Source organism: Pelobates fuscus, chromosome 4 (assembly GCF_036172605.1).
Source record: "Pelobates fuscus isolate aPelFus1 chromosome 4, aPelFus1.pri, whole genome shotgun sequence".
NCBI classification, from domain to species: domain Eukaryota; kingdom Metazoa; phylum Chordata; class Amphibia; order Anura; family Pelobatidae; genus Pelobates; species Pelobates fuscus.
The window spans coordinates 112,150,945-112,178,597 of record NC_086320.1 but is presented as its reverse complement, the minus strand read 5'-3'; the positions used below and the strand labels follow the sequence as shown (position 1 = coordinate 112,178,597).

Below are 27,653 nucleotides of genomic sequence, written 5' to 3'. Positions count from 1 at the left end.
CTTGATGTCTGTGGTCGCCTGGTGTAGCATGTCCCGCAGTACCCCGATGGTAATGGGGGCCGCCGGATCTGTCATCGTGTGCAGGCTCTCTGTGTCTGAGCCTGACTCCTCGTCTGCCTGCGAGGAGGTAGCTCTCCGGTGTTCCGATGGCGTGCGGAATATGGAGGCCACGGATGGGTTCGTGTCCCTCCGTTTTTTGTTACCCCCCCTTTACCTCTGTGTGGATTCGGGTGCAGGCTGTTTAGGGGCTTCGGCCGGTGAAGTAACAGGCTGTTTTGCGGTGTGAGGGATGCGGATGGCAGTGGATTTAGCGCGTGGGGGGATCAGAGCTCTGGGATCAAGCGTCCATCTTCTTCCGAGGTTAGGCCACGCCCCCTGAAGTAACCTAGTTTTAAGCCTACTGTCCACACTCTTTCCAACTTCCCAACCAGATTTAGAGTCCTTTCCCCATCCTTTACTACCCATGATTTCGCACCTGATGGTTAATCTAAAGAGAGCATTCAGTTTTTCTCTTTCCTGCATACATGTACAACCGTATTTGCCTTGCCTATGTTAATCCTAAATCTGTGGTAGAATTTCACATCATCGTTCTCCTTGGTTCTTGATCTACAGTCACAGCATTGGGTCAATGAAGATTGATCTTGTAAAGAAAATCCACTGAAATGTATATTTTTTGTTAATCAGCAAATACCCATGCCCTCCCTCCATTCTGCAACACATGGCAGTTTGCAGAGATAGGGGCAAACCATGACAATTAATCGTTGATATTCTGTATTGTGAGCATTACTGCAGCCTGCCATCCTTTCTAGATATATTGCTATTTTACCTTTTGCTTTATTAAACCCACTTTAGACAGTAAACTTGTATGCACTGTCACTGTTCGTGTTTGATTAACTGTTTTTGTCTTACCTCTACCTCTTTACCTACTATACAGTTTTGCGGCAAATATAATAATAAAATAGGCCTTTAAGATACTAAAACAGACTTTAAACTCACAAGATACTATTCTACGTAATACTATTATTATTATTTGCATTTCTATAGCCCCAACTTATTCCGCAGCACTTTATAAAGGGGGAAATTGTAACAATAAATTGGACAAGTACAAAATGTTACAGGGAGAATATACATAATATAACCAGATGCATTGCAACACTGACTTTTTCTCACAGCATAAAGACTGGCCAGCTTCAAAGTTTCAGACAAAGGTGCAATTTTTCATATTTTTTTTTTTATTTACAATTCTAGTTATTTCCACTTACCTTGATTTCTGAGTATCCTTCTAGCTCTGCATTCAGCTCATGATGCACCATTACAAAGGACCACTATAGTGCCAGGAAAACAAACTCGTTTTCCTGGCACTATAGTGTTAATAGGTTCCCCTCTCCCGCCGGGCTCAAGGGGGGTTAAGGGGTTAAATTCTTACCTTTCTCCAGCGCCGGGCGCCCTCGGCGCTGGCGACTCTCCTCACTCTTCCTATGTCATTCGCTGAATGCGCATGTGCTGCAAGAGCCGCACGCGCAGTCAGCCAGCCCATAGGAAAGCATTTCTTAATGCTTTCCTATGGACGCTGGCGTCTTCTCACTGTGAAAATCACAGTGAGAAGCGCAGAAGCGCCTCTAGTGGCTGTCAATGAGACAGCCACTAGAGTCTGGATTAACCCTAATGTAAACATAGCAGTTTCTCCGAAACTGCTATGTTTACAGCTGCAGGGTTACCCCAGATGGACCTGGCACCCAGACCACTTCATTGAGCTAAAGTGGTCTGGGTGCCTATTGTGGTCCTTTAATTCCTCCTGCTGGAAAAACTCTAATTCACCATGACGTTAGTGCAAGTTTAGGGTTGGGAATGTCAAAAACAAAAACAAAAAAATGTTGGACTTAATACTGGTTCCTGTTGGGTGAGTTTTACCCACTACATTAGTGGTTTATGTAGTTGTCTTTCCCAGTTAGGTGCAAATGACACCTTTCAAGTTCATCTGATTTTTCAGTGACATGGGCTTTGTGATGTAACTCAGTCTGTGACATGTCACAGTGATGTTTATGATGTCATAATCTGAGCTCTGTATATCCTATACATATCTGTGGAGGTCAAAACTATATTGTAATCCTCTACCTTGCATTTACCCATTTACACCTAAACATTACTCACTGCATTCTTTACCCACTTTTCTTATGATTTTTTTTGGTTTTTTTTATCTCCTCTTTAACTTCTTTCTCAGGTGTGGCCAGTGCCCATCTCATCTCCTTCTTTTTGGAAGTTCCTTGTTTACCTCTGTTCAATCCTGCTCTGCTCTGGATATGTTTACTGATTCCTTAAAGGAACACTATATTGTCAGGCCTACAAACACGTATTCCTGACACTAGTTTTGGAACAGCCTATTAGGTCTGCCTCCTTAATTGAGGTCAAACATGATGATCTCCGCCAATCCAAAGCTTTCCTATAGGAAGGCTTTAGGAGGCTATAGCACAAGCACAGCAAAACGCTGAGTTGCAACAATTGTAATCTCCTCATAGAGATGCATTGAATTAATCAATCTGTGAGGAAAGTTCATGGCTTACTGTCCTCCTAATATGGACTGAAACCTTCCTAAAAACATAAATACCCACCGCCTTGCGTAATGGGGTATATTTACTGCAAGTCATGAAATCCTTCTCTAAAGCACTCATGATAAGAATAGATGTGATTGTATGGCCAGTCGACTAGATTGATTATATTTAAAAGACCATTTACAATTCAAATTCACTATTTTATTCCATGGAAAAGAGTGTCTATTTTTAATTTGTTTTGCATCCCAGTGTACTTTTCAAAGACTAGGGCGGATGTCTTTCTAGTATGTGATTGAGTCATAACTAATTTAAAACAACCGATACACTAGCTGTGCTTCCAGGATTGGAGAATCAAAGACAATCATTGAAGGGGTAGAAAGCTCATCATTCACAACATGGGAGATATGAGATTAAATATACTCAAACATTCTATCGAAGAGAATGAAATGGATATAAATTATGGTTATATCTCTGTTTTGACATTATTAAAGTGGTCTGTATTTGGGATCGGATGTTATGTCACAACATGATACCAGAACTGTAACACTGTACTCCGCTATACGAAACGGCCATCGCATTCACCCTTTGCATCAGCTCATAAAATCATAACTAGGGTTTTGTTAACCAAATGAAAGTGACTGGTTGCTTGGGGGTGTTATAAACCCCTTAACACCGCAGCCAAATGTACAAGTTGTGAACAGAACAAAACGTAAACAAAACCTGGCATTTGCGCTATATGTCTGTCCAACCGTAATTCACCTCTTTCATATGAAATGCATCCCCCCTTATTATATATCATTTTATTCAGGGGAAACAGGGCTTTCATTTAACATCAAATATTTAGGTATTAAACATAAATTAATATAAAAAATATATTAAAAAATGGGAGAAAAAAAGATTTTTTTTAATTTTTTTTAGTTCTATGTGACATTTTAACCCCTTCAGGACGGAGTCAATAGTATACGTTCTGATCAAAACAAAACGTAAACAAAAACTGGAATTTGCGCTATATGTCTGTTCACCCGTAGTTCCCCTCTTTCATATTAAATGCACCCACACTTATTATATATCATTTTGTTCAGGAGAAACAGGGCTTTCATTTCATATAAAATATTTGTATTTGAAACAATTTATTATGAATAAAATTAAAAAAAACTGTGAGAAATTTGATTTTTTTTTTTAAATTTGTAGTTCCGCCTCACATTTTAGCTGTAAATGTCATAATACTGTTAGGTTTTACGGCAACAAAATGCACATATTTGTAATCAGCGATGTCTCACGAGTACAACAGTACCCCCCATTAACAGGTTTTATGGTGTTTTGGAAAGTTACAGGGTCAAATATAGAACGTTCCATTTTCAAATTGAAATTTGCCAGATTAGTAATGTTACCTTTGAGACGGTGTGGTAGCCCAGGAATGAGAATTACCTCCATAATGGCATACCATTTGAAAAAGTAGACAACCCAAGGTATTGAACGTGGGGTATGTTTAGTTTTTTTTAGTAGCCACTTAGTCACAAACACTAGCCAAAGTTAGCGTTCATATTTGTTTTTGTGTGAAAAAAGCAAAAAACTAATATTTGGCCAGTGTTTGTGACTAAGTGGCTACTAAAAATGACTGGACATACCCCATTTGCAATACCTTGGGTTGTCTACTTTTGCAAATGGTATGCCATCATGGGGGTAATTCTTATTCCTGGGCTACCATACGGTCTCAAAGGCAACATAACTAATCTGGCAAATTTCAATGTCAAAAAAATGAAATGCAAGCCTTATATGTGACTCTCTAACTTTCCAAAACACCATAAAACCTGTACATGTGGGGTACTGTTATTCTCGGGAGATTTCACTAAACACAAATATTAGTGTTTTAAAACAGTAAAACATATTACAACAATAATATAGTCCATAAAAGTGCCGTTTGTTTGTAAAAAATGCAAAAAACGTCACTTTTACTTAAAATATCATCGTTGTAATACAATTTACCAGTTTTAAACACTAATATTTGAGTTCAGCGAAGTCTCCCGAGTAAAACAGTACCCCCTATGTACAGGTTTTATGGTGTCTTGGAGAGTTACAGGGTCTAATATAGTGCATGCGAATTAAATTCTCTGCACTTTCTCCCTGTGTTGTCAGGCATGTCAATCAAATTTTAATTAATCAAATGACATAATTATGTTAAAAAATTACTTAAATATACACGTAGAATTTTAATATATATGCATTTATAGGTATATAAATTCTACGTGTATACTAATGTAATCTTTTATGTAATTATATGTATTTATCTCTCTATATATATTTGCGGTTATTTGTATTTTATATATAGATAGATATATATAGAATGTCATTCTAAGTGTATTCTGTTTCCAATATATATATATTAATAACAAAATACAGTTAGAATGAAATTACATATGAATATATAATTTATTTTATATTTTGTTTCAATATTTTATTTATTTATTTAATTATTTTATTTATTTATTATTGTAATTATGCGTATATATATATATATAATATATATGTAGATCTATTATATATATAATATATATATACATATTATATATATGTAACGTCATTCTAAGTGTATTTTAATATTAATATATATACTAATATTAATATTAAAATACATTACGTATGACGTTACATATATATAATATGTATATATATTATATATATAATATATATACATATTATATATATATATATATATATAAAAAGGCATTTAATTTATTTTATAACATTTTAATATTTATTTTTTTACACTACCTACCAGCAGGGGGACTGTCTAATATTTTAAACAGTCCCCCTGCTGGCAGATCCATAGCCAGCTAAAGGGGGCCATGTGATCGCTCTTTGAGAGCGATCACATGGCCCCCGGGGGCCTCATTTGCCGGAGGGGGGCTGCCTGGGCTCTCAGACAGCCCCCCAGAAGAGGATAGCGGCGGAGGTGAGTACACCTCTGCTCCTGGGGCTGCAAGCCGTTACGGCGTTCTATGCCGCCGCAACGGCTTTAAAGCCCTTTAAAGCCGCGACGGCATAGAACGCCGTAACGGCGTTAAGGGGTTAACTGTGGATGTCAAAATACTGTTTGCATTTACTGCAATACAATACACATATTTGTATTCAGCGATGTCTCACGTGTAAAACAGTACCCCCTATGTACAGGTTTTATGGTGTTTTGGGAAGTTACAGGGTCAAATATAGCGTGTTACATTTGAAATTGAAATTCGCCAGATTGGTTACGTTGCCTTTGAGACTGTATAGTAGCCCAGGAATTAAATTTACACCCATAATGGCATACCATTTGCAATAGTAGACAACCCAAGGTATTGCAAATGGGGTATGTCCAGTCTTTTTTAGTAGCCATTTGGTCACAAACACTGGCCAAAGTTAGCGTTAGTATTTGTTTGTGTGTGAAAAATGCAAAAAGCGCCAATTTTGGCCAGTGTTTGTGACTAAGTGGCTACTAAAAAAGTCTGGACAAACCCCATTTGCAATACCTTGGGTTGTCTACTATTGCAAATGGTATGCCATCATAGGGGTAATTTTCATTCTTGGGCTACCATAGGGTCACAAAGGCAACGTAAGCAATCTGGCGAATTTTAATGTGAAAAAAATGAAACACAAGCCTTATATTTGGCGCTGTAACATTTGAAAACACCATAAAACCTGTACATGTGGGGTACTGTTGTACTCGGGAGACTTCGCTCAACACAAATATTTGTATTTCAAAACAGTAAAAAGTATTGCAGCAATAATATCGTCCGTGTAAGTGCTGTTTGTGTGTGAAAAATGCAGAAAACGTCACTTTTACTGGCGATATCATCGTTGTAATACATTTTACTGTTTTTAAACACTAATATTTGTGTTCAGCAAAGTCTCCCGAGTAAAACAGTACCCCCCATGTACAGGTTTTATGGTGTCTTGGAAAGTTATAGGGTTAAATATAGTGCTAGCAAATTAAATTCCCTATACTTTCGGCATGGGTTGTCAGGCAGGTCCCGCTAATTGTAATTAATTAGGATACCTAATTATGTAAAATTATTACATAAATATATGTGTAGAATTAATATATGTATATATATACATATGTGTATATATACGTATATATATATATAATTTTTTTAAAATATTTTTATTTATATATAGGTATATATTTATGTATATAGATATATATATTATGATATATATTATTTTGTTCTACGTGTATTTTGATATAAATATATATATATTATTATCACAATACAGTTAGAACGAAATAACACACATCTATATTTTTTTATTATTTATTTTTAAATATTTTTTTAATTTAATTTTTTTACATATTTACATATATTTTTTTTTAATATTATATATAAATATATATATAACAATAATTATATATATATTTAATCAGTATCAGTCTACGTGTAATTTGATATTAATATATATATATATTTATTAATATTTAAATACACGTCGTGTATGTGTAAGTGTGTGTGTGTGTGTGTGTGTGTATGTGTATATATATATATACTTAGATCATATATATATAATACATATGATCTAAGTATATTTTATTTGTAACTGTAATTTTTTTAATTTATTTTTTGAATTAATATATTTAATTTTTTTTTACAGGACAGGGGGCAGAGACAGTGTCAGCCAGTGATTTCACATCACTGGCTGACACACAGGATCAGTGATCACAGTGACTGCCTGTCACTGTGATCACCTCCTGCAGATTGGGTAATTGACCACAGGGGGGAGTGCCTGGGTGGTACAAGCACTCCCCCCTTCCAATCTGCAGGGGGATCACTGTGCCAGTTACATGTGTCAGCCAATAGGCTGACACATGTAACACTGATCGCAGTGACAGGCTGTCACTGCGATCAGAGTGCTTTGAGATCGCAGTGACAGCCTGTCACTGCGGTCAGACTTAGCAGATCGCGGTCACTGACCCCAGGGGGACTGCCTGGGGGGCCAGGTAAGTCCCCCGACCGCGATCTGCACAACGGGAAAGCCGCCGGCCGCATGTGTCAGCCGATTTGAAATCGGCTGACACATGCTGAATACTGGTCGCAGTGACAGCCTGTCACTGCGATCAGAGACTGCAGATCGCGGTCACCGGCCACAGGAGGGGTTGCCCGGGGGGCCAGGCATCCCCCCCGACCGCGATCTGCAGCGGGAGAATACCGCCGGCCACGTGGGCGGCAATAAAAGCGAGGACGTACTATTACGCCCGCCGGCGTTTAGAGCCGGTTTCTGCGTGGCGTAATAGTACGTCCTCCGGACTTAAAGGGTTAAGGACTGAGACAAATGTACACGTTGTGATCAAAACATAAACAAAACCTGGAATTTGCGCTATATGTCTGTTCAGGCGTAATTCACCTCTTTCATATTTTGTGCACCCACACTTATTATATATCATTTTATTCAGGGGGAAACAGGGCTTTCATTTAACATCAAATATTTAGGTATGAAACCTAATTTAATATAAAAAAAAAAATGGGAGAAAATAAGAATTTTAAGAATTTTTTCAGTTCTATGTGACATTTTAACTGTGACTTTCATAATATTGTTTGCTTTTACTGCAATACAATACACATATTTATATTCAGCGATGTCCCACATGTAAAACAGCACCCCCTATGTACAGGTTTTATGGGGTTTTGAGAAGTTACATGGTCAAATATAACATCTCACATTTTTCAGTTTTTTTCACATTGAAATTCGCCAGATTGGTTACGGTCCCTTTGAGACCGTATAGTAGCCCAGGAATGAGAATTTCCCCCATGATGGCATACCATTTTCAAAAGTAGACAACCCAAGGTATTCCAAATGGGGTATGTCAAGTCTTTTTTAGTAGCCACTTGGTCACAAATACTGGCCAAAGTTAGTGTTAATATTTGTTTGTGTGTGAAAAATGCAAAAAACTAATGTGAATGCCAATTATGGCCAGTGTTTGTGACTAAGTGGATACTAAAAATGACTGGACATACCCCATTTGCAATACCTTGGATTGTCTACTATTGCAAATCGTATGCCAACATGGGGGTAATTTTCATTCCTGGGCTACCATACAGTCTCAAAGGTAAGGTAACCAATCTGGCGAATGTGTTTTTCTTTTTTTTTTTTTTTTGTCATTCCAGGCACTCCCCCTACTGGCAATGTTATGGACGGCTTTGCTGTCCATGTGATCGTGAGGTCCTTGCAAGGACCTCGCGATCACATGGCCCAGGGGGGCCGGAACGGAAGTTGAGTTGAGTCCCCACACCGCGAACCTCGGCGAACGGGAAAGTACAAAGGACAACTGGGACGTGCTATGCCACCCCCCGTCGTTTAGAGCCAGGTCCCTAAGGGCGGCATAGCACGCCCGCTGTCCTTAAGGGGTTAAAACGTCCCTGTCATGACATCAGGTGTTTTTTTTGTTTTTTTTAAACTCCCCTCCTGACTCCTACATTTGATTGTCCCCCTAGTCACAAGACAGGGGGATATGGTAGAAACATTTAAATACGTAAAGGCAGTCAACACCGTAAAGGAGGAGAGTATATTTAAAAGAAGAAAAACTACCACAACAAGAGGACATTTATCAAGAGGTCTTGATAAACTTGGGAATTCATTTTTCCTTCGATGATAGCAATCCGTCCAGGCCCTGACGCAGCAAAGCAGCCCCAAACCATGATGCCTCCACCACCATACTTCACAGTTGGGATGAGGTTTTGATGTTGGTGTGCTGTGCCTTTTTTTCGCCACACATAGTGTTGTTGCGTGTTTCTTCCAAACAACTCAACTTTGGTTTCATCTGTCCACAGAATATTTTGCCAGTACTACTAGGGAACATCCAGGTGCTCTTGTGCAAACTGTAAACGCGCAGCAATGTTTTGTTTGGACAGCAGTGGCTTCCTCTGTGGTATCCTCCCATGAAATCCATTCTTGTTTAGTGTTTTACGTATTGTAGATTCGCTAACAGGGATGTTAGCATTTGCCAGTGACTTTTGTAAGTCTTTAGCTGACACTCTAGGATTCTTCTTCACCTCATTGAGCAGTCTGTGCTGTGCTCTTGCAGACATCTTTACAGGACGGCCACTCGTAGGGAGAGTAGCAGCAGTGCTGAACTTTCTCCATTTATAGACAATTTGTCTTACCGTGGACTGATGAACAGCAAGGGTTTATAACCCTTTCCAGCTTTATGCAAGTCAACAATTCTTAATCGTAGGTCTTCTGAGAGCTCTTTTGTGCGAGGCATCATTCACATCAGGCAATGCTTCTTGTGAAAAGCAAACCCAGAACTGGTGTGTGTTTTTTATAGGGCAGGGCAGCTGTAACCAACACCTCCAATCTCATGATTGGACTTCAGTTGGCTGACATCTCACTCCAATGTCATTAGTCTAGGGGTTCACATATTTTTCCACCTGCACTGTGAATGTTTACATGGTGTGTTCAATGAAAACATGGCAACATTTCATTCTTTGTGTGTTATTAGTTTAACCCCTTAAGGACCAAACTTCTGGAATAAAAGGGAATCATGACATGTCACACATGTCATGTGTCCTTAAGAGGTTAAGCAGACTGATTGTCTATTGATGATGATCATATCACATTTTATGACCAATTTGTGCAGAAATCCATATCATTCCAAAGGGTTCACATACTTTTAACCATATAGTTTAGAATGATTCTCTCCATAATTAATAAAAGTCTGGAAGTGCTGTCTTGAAATACTACTGGCAGGTGAGTTTTCATATTACTTGGAGGTAACAAAGCTTACATGTTTTTTCTGGCCTTTCTCAAAAAGAAAATCATTTGATTACAAGATTAAGCAAAACGTTTACATGAATACTAATTGCTACTGAATCTGTCCAAGTCTTGCTTTCTTGATTGTAACACCTTTTTTTTTTATTTTATTTTATTAGGCGCTCTGCACAGATTACATGCCTCTACACAAGTACCTAGAAGAAAAGGAGAAGAAATATTGGTAGCTGAAACTTGTGACCTGGAATTGTCCCCACTTGCAAGTAAGTGGATGGCAGCTGTAACGATGCATGGTATATATGCTAATCCGGTATTTAATATTCTGCCCATTATGAAACGAAAACTTCAATTGATGTCATACACCCTTTCAAAAAGCAAGATTCAGACTTCAGGGATGTCATTGCAATCAACCATAAGTGGTAGTAAGTGATGCCAGAACTCCCATCTACGCAGAGACTCCTTGCCACTAGTGTACTGAAAAGCAAAAAGTAAATTATCAGTGTGGAGAATTGCCCTTCAACATATGCACTACCCTAGTATAGACTATCCTGCTGTGGATTTATAAGGCTTAGTGAAACTATATGGGGAAGAAAGCATGACTTGTATTGAATACTGGTTTTTACACCAGTATTTGTGCTTGTTAAAACTGATATCTCTTCATACTGCTCAGTTGGGGATGCACAATGACTGTCCAGAAGCTGCTACCTTAAAGGATAGTCGCATTTTGACTGGTCTCTGATTCACCTGATTTAAATGTAGTTTTTTTTCAGGATTTTTGCCTTATTGTTTTAACAGAGATGGGTGACTTTCCAGCAGAGAAACCACTATTCAACCTGGCAGCTGTTGTTGCAGAAACACTAGGACTTGACACTCATGAAGATCCTGTGAGTTGAAATAAACTATACTGAATTCATGTTAAACCTCTCTGGAACCCACTTGCATATTTGTCACAAAAATCCTGTTAAAGGAACACTATAGCTGTAGGAATAGAAAGCCTCCCTTGTGTCCACCCCCCAATTAAGGGTAAAAGAAATCCTGTAAAACACTTACCTGATTCTAAAACACTAACCTGATTTTCAAAATTAGAAAAAAAATGAAGAGTTCCAAAGCTAATCGCTTACTGGTACCGGGTGTTTGTAAATTGCACATACAGTTTCCATCATAAAGTGTCCACGTCATATTCTGCACGTACAGTCAATGCAGGGACCTCTACGAAGGACAGCTCCAAGGGATTTAAAAAAAATAAAATAGTACATAGCAAATGTTATTGGGGATCCAAACAATGCTATTTTTTAAATGTGTCTTTACATACTAGGCAACCATAGTAATGTTAATTATTTGACTAAATATTTTGCGTAATTAATGACAAGTTGTTTTAATGCATGTAGAACATCACTTGTTTTTAGGACATATTAATGAGTCTAAATTCTGTCGTTTTTTTTTGTTTTTTGTTTTGTATGTAACTCTGTTCAGTCCCAGAGTGTGTTAAATCATGGCAGGACCAGTGCTATGCCAGCACAGGAGCACTCTCCAAGACCGATTGAACTTGAGTAAGTTTAACACACTGTTGATACCTACATACTTATTAATGATTATTAATTACACAGGCCAATTAATAGGACCTAATATGTTCCTTGCAAAACAGGATACTCTTCTGAATCAGATGTAATATCTAGGCAGTATAAACAAATAGAGAGGCAGGAGCCTAAATTGAATAGTATCAAACACAGTATTTATTTAACCCCTTAAGGACACATGACATGTCTGACACGTCATGATTCCCTTTTATTCCAGAAGTTTGGTCCTTAAGGGGTTAAACAAAAGGTTAAAAACTCTTACTTGAAGTAGTGGGTTTGCCAGCAATAAACCCACAACTAGATAAGCAGGAATTTACACACAGACAATGATACAGCTTAGACACTTCCTGGTTCCGGTCACGTGACCGCTGGGACCGCCTCTCTCTGATGTCACACGTGACTCATTTCGCCCGCCTCCTGGGAGTCTTCTGACTTTTTTTATTTATTTATATGATTTGGGCTTGGATACAACAAAAAGCTAATTATATCAGATCAAAGTAGCCAATCTTACCCCCCACATTTTATTGCTGTGTTTTTGCCTAAAAAGTGAGAAACTTTGCAGCGCTGGCTTTTCTTGAAGAAGAGAGACTCACTACTGGGTAGGGAGAAATAAATAAAATAAATAATTAACCCCTTAAGGACACATGACATGTGTGACATGTCATGATTCCCTTTTATTCCAAAAGTTTGGTCATTAAGGGGTTAAACCAACATCAGTTGATCTGATGGATAAACAAAGAATAATATCGTGACTTAAGCACTTTTCATAAAAATCCAATCACCCTTGTCCTATATATAAGAAAAACATATATTATGCACAATCACATCTACACTTACCTGACCTCTACTAAAAGCACATGTAAGAAAAATATAACTAATCTTGACACCGTGTGACTCACTCAACAATTGCTAAATAAGTGTTCTTCAAAATATTGCCTGGAGATTTTTAACTGGCAGAAAAGCGAAGAGGAAGAAGGCTCCTCGCCCAGATAAATAATTAATACGTAACTTTTAATATTATGGATAATTAAAAAGGTATACAAGGTTGTTGTATGACCACTAGGTGGAGAGAGGACTTAACCACAATAGGAAATAACATTGAAATACAAAATAAGTGATACATTTTCAATATACAAAAGGAAAAAAATACAAAATATGTACAGATACTAAAGTTTACTCTGGGGTGTCAGGGGTAGTTGAAAACAGAGCTCAATGGCAACATATGTGGAGAATAGTATCCTTTGGACGATCAGAGCAAAATGTAGCTAACAGTAATTGTAATAGTAATAGTAATTCTGCTCACTAAAGGCTAACTGATCTATATTTAGATAGATGAATAAAGACTATCTGTCACTAAATGGCAGAATCAAAGAGGTCTAATTCTGCTGAAAAGGTTTACTAATCTGTTCCTTCAAGGGCACCTATATGGAGAAAGATAAAAAAATAAATAGGTTCTATCAGTCAGTATGTAGCAGAATGCCAAAAGATCTTACCACCTCTTAACTGGCACCTTCCTACCCTTATGGGTGGCACCTTTCTACAGCTCTGCTTAGGTCATCGTTTATTCCAGTACAATGTATACATAAAATAAGAAGGACTGTAGAGAAAATGTGCCTGCAATACCATAACTTGGTACATAAAACCTTTTTGGAAGACAGATGTGTTTTCTAAAAACTTTGACCTCGGCTGTCTCTACAACAATATTATTTGGATTTCTACCAGTTTCACACAGTGAGCGTTCTTCTCTATACAATCAGAATCTACTAAATTTCTGGGTATGTGGACCCTGTCCTCTCCTCATAAGATAGTGCAACTGCAATGTAAAGTAGCATCCCAGGTATTGACATTCCCTTTCACTAAATGTAACTGATAACTGTGCAAATTGGTAAATTACAGCTTGCAAACTCACATGAATTGGAATCTGTAGACTGTAGGTGGATTTGTTGTGGTGTCCTTTGAATAGGTGACACAGAACCTTCTCACAAGACCAAACCCCAAAGTAACTTAAAATTCAGTGTTTATTACACTTTGCACTATTTTGTCCTACAATATTAATGACACCATGTCTTTCCTTTTCTTTTTTTCCTCTTATTTTAAGTATGAAATGTACATGTGCATTTAAATTATTCAGTATACTCGTATCTTACTGCACATACTGTCTTATGTGGTCTATATGTTTATTAATCTTCAAGCGATTTTTGGGGGGCCCACCACTCTAGCTTTACAAGGATATTGCAACCACCATGCTTACATTTTACGTTATAATATATGTATGCCATTCTTGAGTTTTCCACTCTGGATCAGATTTTGCATCAGTTAGTTAATTGTTGGTTTCATTTTGTGCCATATGTTGTTGTTTTTTTTTATATATATATAATTTTGTGTAACCTTGCATGTGTGGTTCTTTCCTTCAGATATACAGAGAGTTCTCAGGCTAATGAGCATGAAATGGAATGGGGAACGCAGCAACATTCTCCAGAATTTGGGGCAACCCCTGCAAGAATGGAGAACCGCACAGAAACCGACACAAATTCTACATTTCTCTTTCTTGGTACAAAGAATAAGCTCAAGTTTCCATATTACAGCAGAACATCTGACTCCTCAGGACAAAAACCAAAGGCAGATGATGTCACCTTGATGGCGCCTGTGTGCCATGCTACAGAAAATGATTCTGTAATTAGCCACTGTTCAGGCAGCAGGCAGGTTGCCTTGAAGCGTAATCCAACTGATTCCATTATTGGTGTGATCAGCACAAATGATGGTGTGATTGCAAATGACAATTTTGACCGTGAACTTTATATTCAGAATGGAAACAGGTGTTCTAAAAGGAGGAAAGCTGAAAATGATCTCAGATGTGACATGTCAGCCAATAAGGAAAATAATGGACGTTGTAAAAGCACCGCTGTGGACAAACCTCTGGATCTGTCAGATCGTTTCTCGGGGTTGCACTCTCAGGAAGGTGGTCAAGACGATGTTGGTACCAATACAATGCAACTTAATTCGCAGGAATCCTTGAAGTTGGGATCCAAAAAGCATTCTAGCGTCAGGAGTTTTCTCGGTAACTCAATAATACACCCAAGCATGAGAGAGGACCCTCCTCAGCAAGAGCCACAAAGGAAGACTCTTGCTTCCAGTAAAGGAGACCTATGTCAGGAAAGTAATGAAGAGACTGATGATAACCCACTTTTTGAAGACTTGGAGGTAGACTTATTTTCTGTACTTGTTAACTGTGTGCATAAACATTTAATTTTAGAGCACAAAATGTGTTGATACTCAACACATATAATACTCATTGGTTTCGCCTCTCCCCTTGACTAAATCTATAGTGAACATTGCCGAAACGCTTTGAATTTCTAATACACTTCCTTTGATTGCACGGAAACAAATGCATTGCTAATTGCATTGTTACCACCCCCCCCCAGTTTTCGGGTACCCCGTAACCTCACATTCTAAAAATAATATAAAATGAGCCTTCAGTAATTTTTGTAGGCTTCTGCTAAAGATTTTCCAACACAGGCCTCAACTTAATCTTTTTGGATAGGATTTTCAAATGATTTAATATTTTTGGATAGGGATCAACCGATATTGATACCGATAATTTGTGAACTTTCAGGCTGATTACCGATACCGATATTCTGTACATTTACCATTTAAAAAAACTAAAATAAAATATTTCTACACAAATCTACTGTTAACTGAACATGTTTATTATTAATTTTTTTGCAAATCTTTTTTTATTAAGGTAAATGCACAAAATATACATGCCAGTCAGAATTGTTTGTTTTCAAGAACATATGTTTGTGTTTAGTGGATGCAGTGTGTGTGTTTGGGTAATGTGTGTGTGTGTATAGTGAGGGCATTTTTATTTATTTTTTAAATATTTTTTTTTTTACATCTTGTTTTAGTCCCCCCCCCCCCCCCACGCTGCTTCTTACCTGGTCAGGGAGGAGGGGATATGGCATTCCCTGGGGGGCCCAGCACACTCTCCCTTCCCTTCAGCTCCCCTGTCTAACTCTCGTGGCCTGTGTGCCACGCGGATTGTTGCCATGGTAACACGTGTTAGACAGAGGAGCTGCTGGGAAGAAAAATAAGAGTGTGCTGGGCCCCCCAGGACCCTGATGGCAGCCCTGGTCGGCAATATCGGTATCTTTTATTAACTGATACCGATATTGCTGAAAATACAGACTATCGGTCTTGCCGATGTTATTAGCCGATAATCGTTCGATCCCTATTTTTGGATACACTTTTAAACCGATATATATATATATAATATAATCTCATTTTCAATATGTTACATCATTTTAAAAGTTTATCGAACAATATTAAATCAATTTGAAAAGCTTATCCAAAAAATACTAAATCAAAACCATAATTCTTGTCTTAAGCCAATAGCATCTAACTTCTGCACTTTGGATTTTAAAAAAAGGCTATTTGAACATCCTGTCAGATTTGGTTTGCACACATTTGAGATTAGACATCACAGCAGTAAAACCTAATTTAGATTCATTAGCCATACAGAAAATCAGGTTTATTTACAGACTTTCAGTTGTTTGCACTGAACAAATCAACCCAAAGCAATTCAAATTTCTCAACACAACGAATTTTTAAAGTGGTTTCCCCAAATTCAACTGAAAATGCAACTTATAAGGTAATTTAGCCCATGTCAAAGTCACTCAAATATTTTCGCTTGCTCATTTTTTTTTTTGATCTGCTTCCAGCACATAAAATGCAAAAACTGACTGACTGTTCAGTTGCTGTCTAATATATCCCACCCTTGACAATTGCCATTGAAACAATATAATCAATGTTATTCACTTCAACAGTCAGTGGTTTTAATGTCGTTGCTGATTAATCTACAGTTGAGCAGTTCTAAAAAGTTAATATCAGCACCAGCACCAGTTAAACATTTATTCAGTGACATCTTCAACAAAGCAGTGGGTATACATAAACAGTGGGAAGTTCTTCAACATGGCCCCCAAGCCATCAATTTGCGCTCATTAACCCCATCCATTATTCCAAGCCATACATCCACGCCCAGGGCATCCATAATACTGATTAGTCCAGGTAACCTTCAACACCCATTAATCTTAGACACCCATCAGACCCAGCCATCCAACATACGTTTCAAAAAGTCTGGCAAACTTTATCTACCAGTGCCTTCAACTCAGCTTCATTGAATTTATCCTTTGTTTAATTGCTACTCCCAATATTGCAATAGCAGGCCGCCATTCTTTTCATATAGGAGGTAATTGCTGATCGGCTTTTTAAAACAGCTGCCGATATGCACAAATAATTTTGAGCAGTAAGCAAGTAACAACATGGACTGATCATGCAAATAATTGTCAAGTGTAAGAAAAAATGTTTTTACTGCGAGATGTAAATTGCCAAAAATACGCCATGCGATTCAAAAAGAATGCGAGACAGAAATGGATACAAATATGGCTGAAAGTTTCAACTAGAAGTTGTTGGTTTTAATTTATCATTTAAAAAAAATGCAAATCTAGCCCTCAAAGATTATTATTTTGTGTCTTTTATTAACCCCTTAAGGACGCTGGACGGTTCAGGACCGTCATCGGCATTTTTCCATTGCCGACCGACGACGGTCCTGAACCGTCCTAAATTTAAGATGTACTTACCCGATCGCCGTCGCTCCCGTTGTGGGGAGACTGCCTGCAGCCCAGACAGTCTCCCCATGGCGGATTAGGACCCCTGTGGCCATGTGATCGCCCAACAGGGCGACCACATGGTCACAATAGGTGTCCTAGTGTCTGCCTGCAGGGGGACTGTCTGTGCTGACAGGCAGTCTCCCTGCTGCTGTAAAATCATAAAAAAAATGTAAAGTTAAAGTGAATAAAAAAAAAATATTATTATATATGTGTATATATATATATGATATATAGACATATATTATACCTATATAATATACGTCTATATATCATATATATATTGTCATGCTAAGTGTATTTTTATATTAAAATGTACATATATTAATATAAAAATACACTTATAATTAAATTACACACGTGTATATATAATATATATCATAACTATATATATTATATATATATATATTATTATAAAATACAAATAATAAGTAATTTTAATTAAATTAAACATGTAAAAATAATAATAAAAATTAAAAAAAATTATATATCTATACGATATTTTATTCTAACTGTATTTTGATATTAATATATATATATTTATATCAAAATACACTTAGAATGAAATTGTATATATGTTATGGTACTTTTTCAGTAAACCAAAATGTTTAAGTGTCTATCTGTTCCTGTCCAAATTAAAGAGAATTGAATTGCGTATATACGCTGAAGTAATTCAGTCTGACACACGGAGTTCAGGTTAAAATAACTTCGAGGAAATTTATTGGCAAGTGCAGAATCAGAGGGCGCGCAGGCCCTTTTAAGAGACATTTTCGTCATCATTGATTATCAAGATATCAGTGAATAAACATCATTAATTGGATTAATTGTTAAGTGTCTGGATTAGTGTCCACCTATCAATATAATTAATTGGATCAAAAACTAAGTGGTTAGTTCCGTGTCCACCCACCAAGAGGTGGTACTTTTTTGGACACGGGTGGGGGACAAGGGGTCTTGAGCGTCATTTTACTCGGTCGGTGATGTCAAATCTCGTGGTTAGGTGCAAGGTCTCTTACGAATAGAACATTTCATTACTACTGTGTTCTCATGGCCTTTAAATTATACTATGTTGCGAGTTAGGGGAAATTCAACAGTTCCTGGGTTAGTCATATCCTTATGGAGAATACAGTCTTTGTCTATTGTTGTTAGATGTGCTGAGAAATTCTGTCATGTAATGTAGTTTTCATATGGAGAAGTCAGGTTATGGGGACAAAATGGAGGATTTGTCACAGCATCAGGTTAAAATGGAGTTAGTGCAATAATTCAATACAAGTACAATAAAGATTTTTTAATAATTCTACATCATATATATCTATGTATATATAAATAAATAAAAAGAATACGAACTATTCATATGTCCATATACAAAATTACATAAATAATTATATAAATATACACGTAGACTTCAAATATATAAACATGCATATATATTTAAATTCTACGTGCGTATTTATGTAATATTTTTACATAATTAAGTTATTTTATTGATTGCAATTTAAGGGACCTGCCTGCCAACCCAGGCCAAAAGTCTAGAGAATTTAATTTGCTATCACTGTATTTTACCCTGTAACGTTCTACAACACCCTAAAACCTGTACATGGGGGGGTACTGTTTTACTCGGGAGACTTTGCTGAACACAAATATTAGTGATTCAAAACAGTAAAACATATCACAGCGATGATATTGTCAGTGAAAGTGACTTTTTTTGCATTTTTCACACACAAACAGCACTTTTACTGATGATATAATTGTTGTGATACATTTTCCAGTTTTGAAACACTAATATTTGTGTTCAGCAAAGTCTCCTGAGTATAACAGTACCCCCCATGTACAGGTTTTATAGCGTTTTTGAAAGTTACAGGGTCAAATATATGGGTCAAATATTTTTACATTGAAAATGGCCATGTTGGTTACGTTGCCTTTGAGAGCGTATGGTAGCCCAGGAATGAGAATTACCCCCATGATGGCATACCATTTGCAAAAGAAGACAATCCAAGGTATTGCAAATGGGGTATGTCCAGTCTTTTTTAGTAACCACTTAGTCACAAACACTGGCCAAAATTAGCGTTCAATTTAGTTTTTTACTTTTTTCACACACAAACAAATATGAACGCTAACTTTGGCCAGTGTTTGCGACTAAGTGGCTACTAAAAAAGTCTGGACATACCCCATATTGAATACCCTGGGTTGTCTACTTTAAAAAAAATATGTACATGTGGGGTGTTATTCAGCGATTTATGACAGATAATAGTGTTACATTTTTAAAATGTATCAATAGTGACGTATGTTTTGAAACCGCAATATCCTACTTGTACTTATAGCCCTATAACATGCAAAAAAATAGCAAAAAGCATGTAAACACTGGGTATTTTTAAACTCAGGACAAAATTTTGAATCTATTTAGCAGTTTTTTTCATTCGCTTTTGTAGATGAGTAAAAGATTTTTCACATAAAAGTCAAAAAACATGTATTTTTTTTCAATTTTTCATCATATTTTTTCATTTTTTTTAAATTAAATTACATGAGATTATATAAATAATGGTATGTAAAGAAAGCCCCTTTTGTCCTGAAAAAAAACAATATATAATTTGTATGGGAACAGTAAATGAGAGAGCGGAAAATTACAGCTAAACACAAACACCACAAAAGTGTAAAAAGATGCCTGGTCGCAAATGTACAACATCGCAAAAACAGTCCGGTCCTTAAGGGGTTAAAACATAGTAATTGTGTTATGTAATCCCAAATCTACAACTTCATTTTGCATAGGTTTTCACCTGGGGATGTGAATAAATAAGAACTGGAAAACCAACATAGTTATGTCACAAATTATTTCTGAATGAAAGTAAAATCAGTAGTTTGATTTAAGTTCCGATCAAACTATTATCTGTACAATAAATTAATTCCAATAAAAAAAATAACCAACAATTGTGTTCGGACTGTAACTTGCATATTACATGCGTTCTTTACCCAGTGCTTAAGAAATTGTTGGTTTTCAAATTCTGTAAGCTTTTAATATTAATCCCTTAACAACGTTAGGGCATTCTACATAAAGTGGGCTTTAAAGCCTGTGAGGCAGCAGAGAACGCCATCTGTATTTGGTTACATCCCTGTTTACATCAATGGATACCTGGGGTTCCCCTCTGTCTGCTGGGCCCCAGATTTTTTTTTTTTTTTTTTTTTTTATGAGCTGATTGAATTGCTTAAAGCTATCGCTGTAAACCGCTCTTTAGATAGGCATTTAAATGCCTATTAAAAGATTGCGTGGGTTAAACCACTATCACAATAACACCGCTTTGCCCCGGTATCAATAGATACCTAGGGCTCCCCTTAATGTGCTGAGACCAATTTTAGTGGCCCCAGACTTTTTGATGAACAGCTTGCAGCACTAGAAGTGACTCTTTAAATAGGCATTTAAATGCTTATTTAGAGACTGCAGTGTGAGCAAGTTAAACCGGGGGTTAGGGTAGGGTAGGATAGTGTTGGATTCGGCTTGGGGTAAGGCAAGGGTTAATGCTGGGTATGAGCATTGCTGTTTTAGGGTTAAATATATTGTAGGGTAAGATCGGGGTAGCTATATGGTTAGAGCTAGTGTAAGCATTGGGTAAGGGGTATGGTTGGTACAAGTTTAGCGATAGCTATGAAAACTAATTTAGATCCTAAACATATTAAGCAATTAACAATCAGGACTGAGATACAAATCTATGTTGTTCGTTTGTAATTGGTTGAACTGGATGTGCAAAAATTATTATAAACAAAAATGTTTAAAAATGTGTGTGTGTGTATATATATGTATACATACATACATACATACATACATACATCAGGGTTCTTGCACTCAGACTCTTAATGCTGGGTACAAAACATCCTTTGGGGTGTGTGTGTGTGTATGTGTGTGTGGATGATATATAATATCTGTGGGGGCACTTGAAGAGAAATCCTTAAATAACAGTTGAAAAACTTGTAGCTGAATTTCAAGTTTTTATTTTAGTTCAGAGTGTGGAAAATTGCCTCCTTCCTTCAGGGATTTAAAAAAAAAAAAAACGTATTTTCCTATAATCTGTAATATTATTAGTCACATGACTATAATGTCCGTAACATTTTTCAGGCCAGAAGCCCCCACAAACCAAGAAGAAAAGGGAAATTACTGCACAGAGCCTGTGAGCCAGCATCTGTTCTGCAACCAAATCCACACTTGGCACAGGCTAAAGGCGCTGCCGTGAATACAGAGACAGGTAAAATATGAAGGTTTTCAAGGAAATTATTCTGTAATATTTTAATAAGGTTTTCTGTTATACTCTAACAATTTATAATTCAAACGTATTTTAATGTACAATTCTGTACAACCATTGGTAAGGTCACAATACACAACACATTGAATGGGGAAATGATTGGTAAAATGCATACATAAAAATTAAATTAGGGGGTGGAGCCAAGCGACTGAACAGACCAGACGTGTGTCATGTGACATGAGACTCTCGTTCTACGCGGACATTTAGGGGAACACCATGATGTGGAGGAAAACGCTCCAACCACTCACTGCACTCCTCAGAGGCCGCGATATCCGGTACTCCTGGAGGTCATCTCTGACTCGCTTGGTCACCCACGGAGGCTCCAACTACCCGATACACAAGTTGCCCGAAGCAGATGCCCTACTGTGGACTCTTGGCCTCACTTGGGACTGCCTAAACTCCCCCGGACTGGGGAAGGCCCCAGCAACAATCCACAGGTGGGTTCCCACCAAAGTTACCACTTTTGTCCCCCAACGGGCGGAAACTAGCGCCTACGCAGCTGCGGCCACCGCCACCTGAGACTAACCATCACCTAACCGGTCCTAAACACTCAACAGAACAGGACTGTAGCTTGCCGGCTCTACTCGACCGGTATATTGTTTGTTTATTTTACCAGTTGACTTTAATTTACATATTGCTTTTGTTTTAAGTGCCGTCCACCCCACGCTCACTACACCCTATAAGCACCAAACACTGAGAAGGCTTACCAACCGACGACTACCCACTCCCCCCGCCTCCAGTAACCACACATAGCCACACAATAGGGGCATGATAGGTCTCGGAAGCACGGAGGCTTAAAAAACCACTAGATCGCAGACCCACAGCACCAGGAGATGACCACACAAGGGTCACCATAACCAACGCTTGCTCCCAACAGACTACACTCACCTCAATATTAGTCGAAGCACAAGGCCCCAGCTGGCGAGCAAGCCGCAGATTAGTAACGTCAGCATTGACGAACTTGCATCTAACCCCGGCCCTCCTGACAACCACAGAGACACATCCCACCACGCGCCGCAAGCTGGTGGCTTTAGACAGGCAGACGAGTTCCTTACTCCCTTTACCTGCATGGAACTACATGCCCACAGATACTAACACGGACGATAACCGAGCTCAGCTTGGGCATGCCACCAGGTTTAAACATACAGTTAACCCATGTACATGGGGTATCCCACTCCCTGATGAGCCTTAGAAGTCTAGACAGACACACTCAAAAAGTTTAGCACTCTGTGAACACATGATCTACAGCTGTTTGGATAATCTTGCTACCCTCCTGCTTAAATATAAAAATGTGCTACTATGACGAATGCCACTTTGCTGTAAAGTATGTCTGTTTTAATGCCCCTGCTCCTGCTGTTGTGGCAGTGCGGGAATATCTGTTATATTGTGCACAACAAAAATAAAGAATATATATATATATATATATATATATATATATATATTAAAAAATCTGTTAGAATGGAAAGGGGACTATTGCCTAAATATCACTATCATATAGCACTAATTATCAAAACTCCCAAGTATAACTAGATGTAAGAAATAGCAGTCCCAAGTTTCTAAATTATATGGTTAGTAGAATAAATTGTAGATATTTAGTCTGTGCCTTCGGGAGCACCTATTACTAATAAAAGTAACTTTCCATCTATCTATAGTTGTAGCGACCCCTTATACCAGTATAGTCCACATCCTTCCACACTATTAATTAAAATTCTAGAAATCGAAATAAAGTGGATCCTATCTAAATAGATTGAATATAAATAGGTGCTGCTGGCTCTCCAGCAGCCCACACAATACAGCTACTTATCTCCTTACCCAAAGCCCATCCGACTCCACACCTGCCCAATCTTAATCCTGAGGCCGCATGGAGTCGATCAATGCCATTCTTCCAGGCTCCGAAACAGCCCAGACAGCAGCACAAGACTGTGTGGTCTTCCACGCATCACCGCTGCTCAGCCTCGAGGCCTTGCTCGGCAGACCGGGTGAGTTGCGAACACCCACAGCGAAACATATGCCTAACACCTTTTCCGGCACACCAACAATGAGCCGACGCACACAGAAAACTGCCACTACCACACCCGGATGGGACATAGGGAGATGCTTAAGAGGCCAGCACAACTTGAGGCTGCACGGGCAGAGCACCCAACGGACCCCATTCCCACCAGGGGCCCAGACTACAAGGGGCCAAGTATCTCAGAGACCACCCAAGCAGACCTAACCTTACCTTCCCACCCCCCTGACGACTCCGATCCGACCACTAAGTGAGATCTAAAGATCCTACTTGCCGATATAAACAAACTACTGGCAGCTGATGTCACTAAGATTAATAGGGGCATACAACAAGTGACAGAACGAGTCAAACATGCAGAAGAACACATAACTGATGTTCAAACGACCATAACCACCCTCCAGGACTCGGTGATGCACCTCAAACTGAACAACACATGTTAGCCGCCCAAATGATGTCTAGAGGACATCGCAGAACACACCTTAAAATACGGAGATTACCCACCACGGTCTCAAACGAATAATTGCAGCACTATACCAGGCGCTTGCTATCTACAATCTTGTCACACACAACAACCAAAAAAATTGTTCTGGATGGGATCTATGGCATAACCAGCACAGCGCGCACTTAAACCACAGTGGCGAGAAATGTCATACTACGCTACGTGACTGTGCTCGACAAGATACAAATCATGATGGCCCTGAAGGGTAAAACACAAATGGCTTTTGAAAACTCCCAGTTAACGTTCTTTCAAGACCTCACCAGACAACCTCCCTGAGACAAGCAGGAAAACCCTACAGATGGGGGCGCACTGGACCTCTCTTGGTCCACCATTATAGGACTGCTCATTCTCTCACAGCCATGACAGGGACAACAGCCTTTATAAAGACACTGGGACTGCCCACACAAAATCTACCGCCTGCTGCGGGAACCATCAAGGAGTCCTTGAACCAAGACGACATCACCCCTGCGACCCGAGGAAACACTGCTCAGATGAGCCAGTGACCAGAACCAGATTGAGGACAATACAGGTCTACATGCACAAATGTTTCCATTTCTTTTATGTTCCTTGTTTCCTTTTCCTTCTATTGATAAGCATTTATCCAAGATTTACAGCCTTACTCTAGTTCCCACAGAGGGCGATTACCATAAACATAACTATAAGCTGGAATAGTTGCATAGTTGCATTATGCTGCTAAGCGCTAGCCTGACAGGACAACTCTCAATACGCTACCCTAAGCGTGGTGACAATATCCTCCCCCCTCCCCCCATGCTGCTCACCAAGATTAGGGACAACCAAAACGGACGACAAACATATCTCTCCCATAGAGGGGCTTATACACACGCTCAAGCCACCTACTCCCCACCGACTGACACCATAGCTCGACAATACTATGCAGCAAACCTCACACTTAGCCTAACTTCAAATCACACCCCGGTTTTGCTGGAACATCTAGACGAGCCGGATACCACCCTGCCTGGGGTATCCCGGAACATAGCGAACAGGGTTAATATCCTTTCATGCAGCCCAACCCTAGTTCATCCTGGGACTGTAACCACACTTGTACTCTATAAATTTGAAATGTGCTTTAACTGTTACTTGCTTGGACCTACCATACTGTTGTTTCCTATGTATGAACAAACTTGAAGCATTGTCTAAGTTTGTTATGCCTGATACTTTTCCAATCACTACAAGCACGAAAAAAAAAGAATAAAAAAAAAAAAGGCAATGCTCCTTCCTGCAGCCTTCCAGTTACTACCTGAGGATAACACTGAGCCCCTGATGCGTGCGTTTCGCCACCAGGTTCATCAGAGGGGGAACCGGCTTTTGTACGTGGCCGGTATAAGTAGGAGGGAAATATTCCTGATTGGTCCAATATTTAGATTGCTAGTATTTTAATTAATGGTGTGGAAGGATGCGATCTATAACTATAGATAGGTGCCCTGGAAGTCACAGACAGGAGAAGTGTGTGTGTATCTCTGTGTCAGTGTCCATATATGTGTGTCATTGAGTGTATCTATGTGTCAAGGTGTCTGCATGTGTCAGTGTAAGTAGTTGTAATATGTAAATAGTAATGTTCTGTCATAATAAAATGCCCTTGTTTGTGTATGTGTGCATTTTGTGGCGCGCATGTGTGTGGAGGTGCGTGCATGGAGGGTGCAGTTGCTGGTGAAGCCACCTCCCTGAAATGAGCTTTTGCATGTTGGGATGTCTACTCATGCAATGCGCAGTACAGTGACGGAGACCCTGATCTGCCAATTTTGTCTGTCAGTTTTAGTTGTATTGTTTTTTGGAGTGTACATTGAACTTTAATACCTCTCCATTCTATTTAGTCAAGGGTTAAAAAAAACTATTTAACTTTCCTCTATTTAGCTGTAATCCTCCTAATGTGAAGTCATCATTACTGATGACTTGTGTCCATTTAGATGCGTCTCATAGAAAAGCATTTGGACACATAGACAATCTTTTCATAGGGAAGTATGGAAACTAATGATTCTCTATAAGAGATACTCACTCCCACTTTGAACTATAGTTCAAAGACGAGTGAGGTCAGAAACCATCCTAGTTGTCTGACACGAAGGGGATGCAAAAAAGTGCAGATTTCTCTTTTACAAAAAAAGTCTATGGAGACATGCAGGTAACCCTGAAGTGCTTTAGAGGACTTCTGTGTCCCTTGCAAAATAAATGATCATGTAGCACACACATACATACATATACGGTATATATATATCTCATGTGATAGTTGTGTAAATGTTCCGTGACGGGAACAGCGTCTCTTCCCCCATGAGTATCTTGTTACGCTGAGCAGACTTTCTGATAAGGTTAAAGAGAAATGGCTGCATGTCAGCATTTTGGACTCATTCCACACTGCATGAACATTGCCCTATATCCTCTTTTACTCTGAGTTAACTCTTAGTTGTCAGAGATGGCTAGTGTTGTTGTTTTTTTTTTTCTCTTTTGGATCAACAGCAAAAAACAGGTGTGAGGAAGGCTGAACTTGATGGACGCAAGTCTCTTTTCAGCTATGTAACTATGTAACTATGTAGTGTATTGAGAAGCAATACTCCATGAAGCTATATGTTTAATTGTATCGTGTGGGCTGGTTTCTCAGGAAATTTATTTTTATATTTTATTTTTTTGGGGGGGGGGGGGTGTATATGTGGCTGTCTTTCATTAATATGGTAATATTTGAAATGTTTTGATGATTTATTTATTTTTAACTAAATTTTAAATCATGCTGAAAAATTTCGTTTGAAAATAGCATTTTAGGGCACAGTACAAAAATAGGAATAGAACAAAATAGGAATACAGATGCTTTGTAATGTATTTATTTATAATTTATTTTATAAACCCTGTTTTGCTCTCCATTTTGAAATGTGATTCTCCAATCTCCTTAATTCAATGCTTTGTTACGTTGGATATATTTAGAGGTGGAAAATGTCTAGTTCTGTTACTAGATATAAATTAAGGAAATAATGTATAATGCGCTTTGGTTACTATTTTGTAGGCACCCAGTCTTTGGATAACATGCCATGGAGCATTGATCCAGGGGCAGATCTTTCTCAGTACAAAATGGATGTTACAATGATAGACACCAAGGTAATTACATAATTTATAAGACAATCTTACTAAAATAATAGCATTGTCAGGTGTATAGATGACTTTCAGGTTGTCATTTACTTTATATTTTTAATTTTTTTTTTTTAGTATGAGAGTACGGCAAAGGCAGATCGAGAGGATATGGACTATACCTATGTCAGTGACAGTATTTTGTTAAAGATGAGAAAACAAGAGCTAGCTAAAAGTGACTCTCAGGGTAAGTACACCACAC

General features: G+C 38.3%; 1 protein-coding gene across 1 annotated transcript in view; it reads left to right on the top strand.

Moving 5' to 3' along the window:
- The window catches only part of RBBP8 (RB binding protein 8, endonuclease), a 90,216-nt gene that overhangs the window by 45,944 nt on the left and 16,619 nt on the right, over positions 1-27,653 (top strand). The window contains exons 8-14 of the mRNA XM_063451476.1: positions 10,451-10,552; positions 11,085-11,173; positions 11,763-11,839; positions 14,281-15,067; positions 21,632-21,758; positions 27,330-27,421; positions 27,530-27,638. Coding sequence (XP_063307546.1) covers positions 10,451-10,552; positions 11,085-11,173; positions 11,763-11,839; positions 14,281-15,067; positions 21,632-21,758; positions 27,330-27,421; positions 27,530-27,638 — 1,383 coding nt within the window. The remainder of the gene's footprint in view (positions 1-10,450; positions 10,553-11,084; positions 11,174-11,762; positions 11,840-14,280; positions 15,068-21,631; positions 21,759-27,329; positions 27,422-27,529; positions 27,639-27,653) is intronic.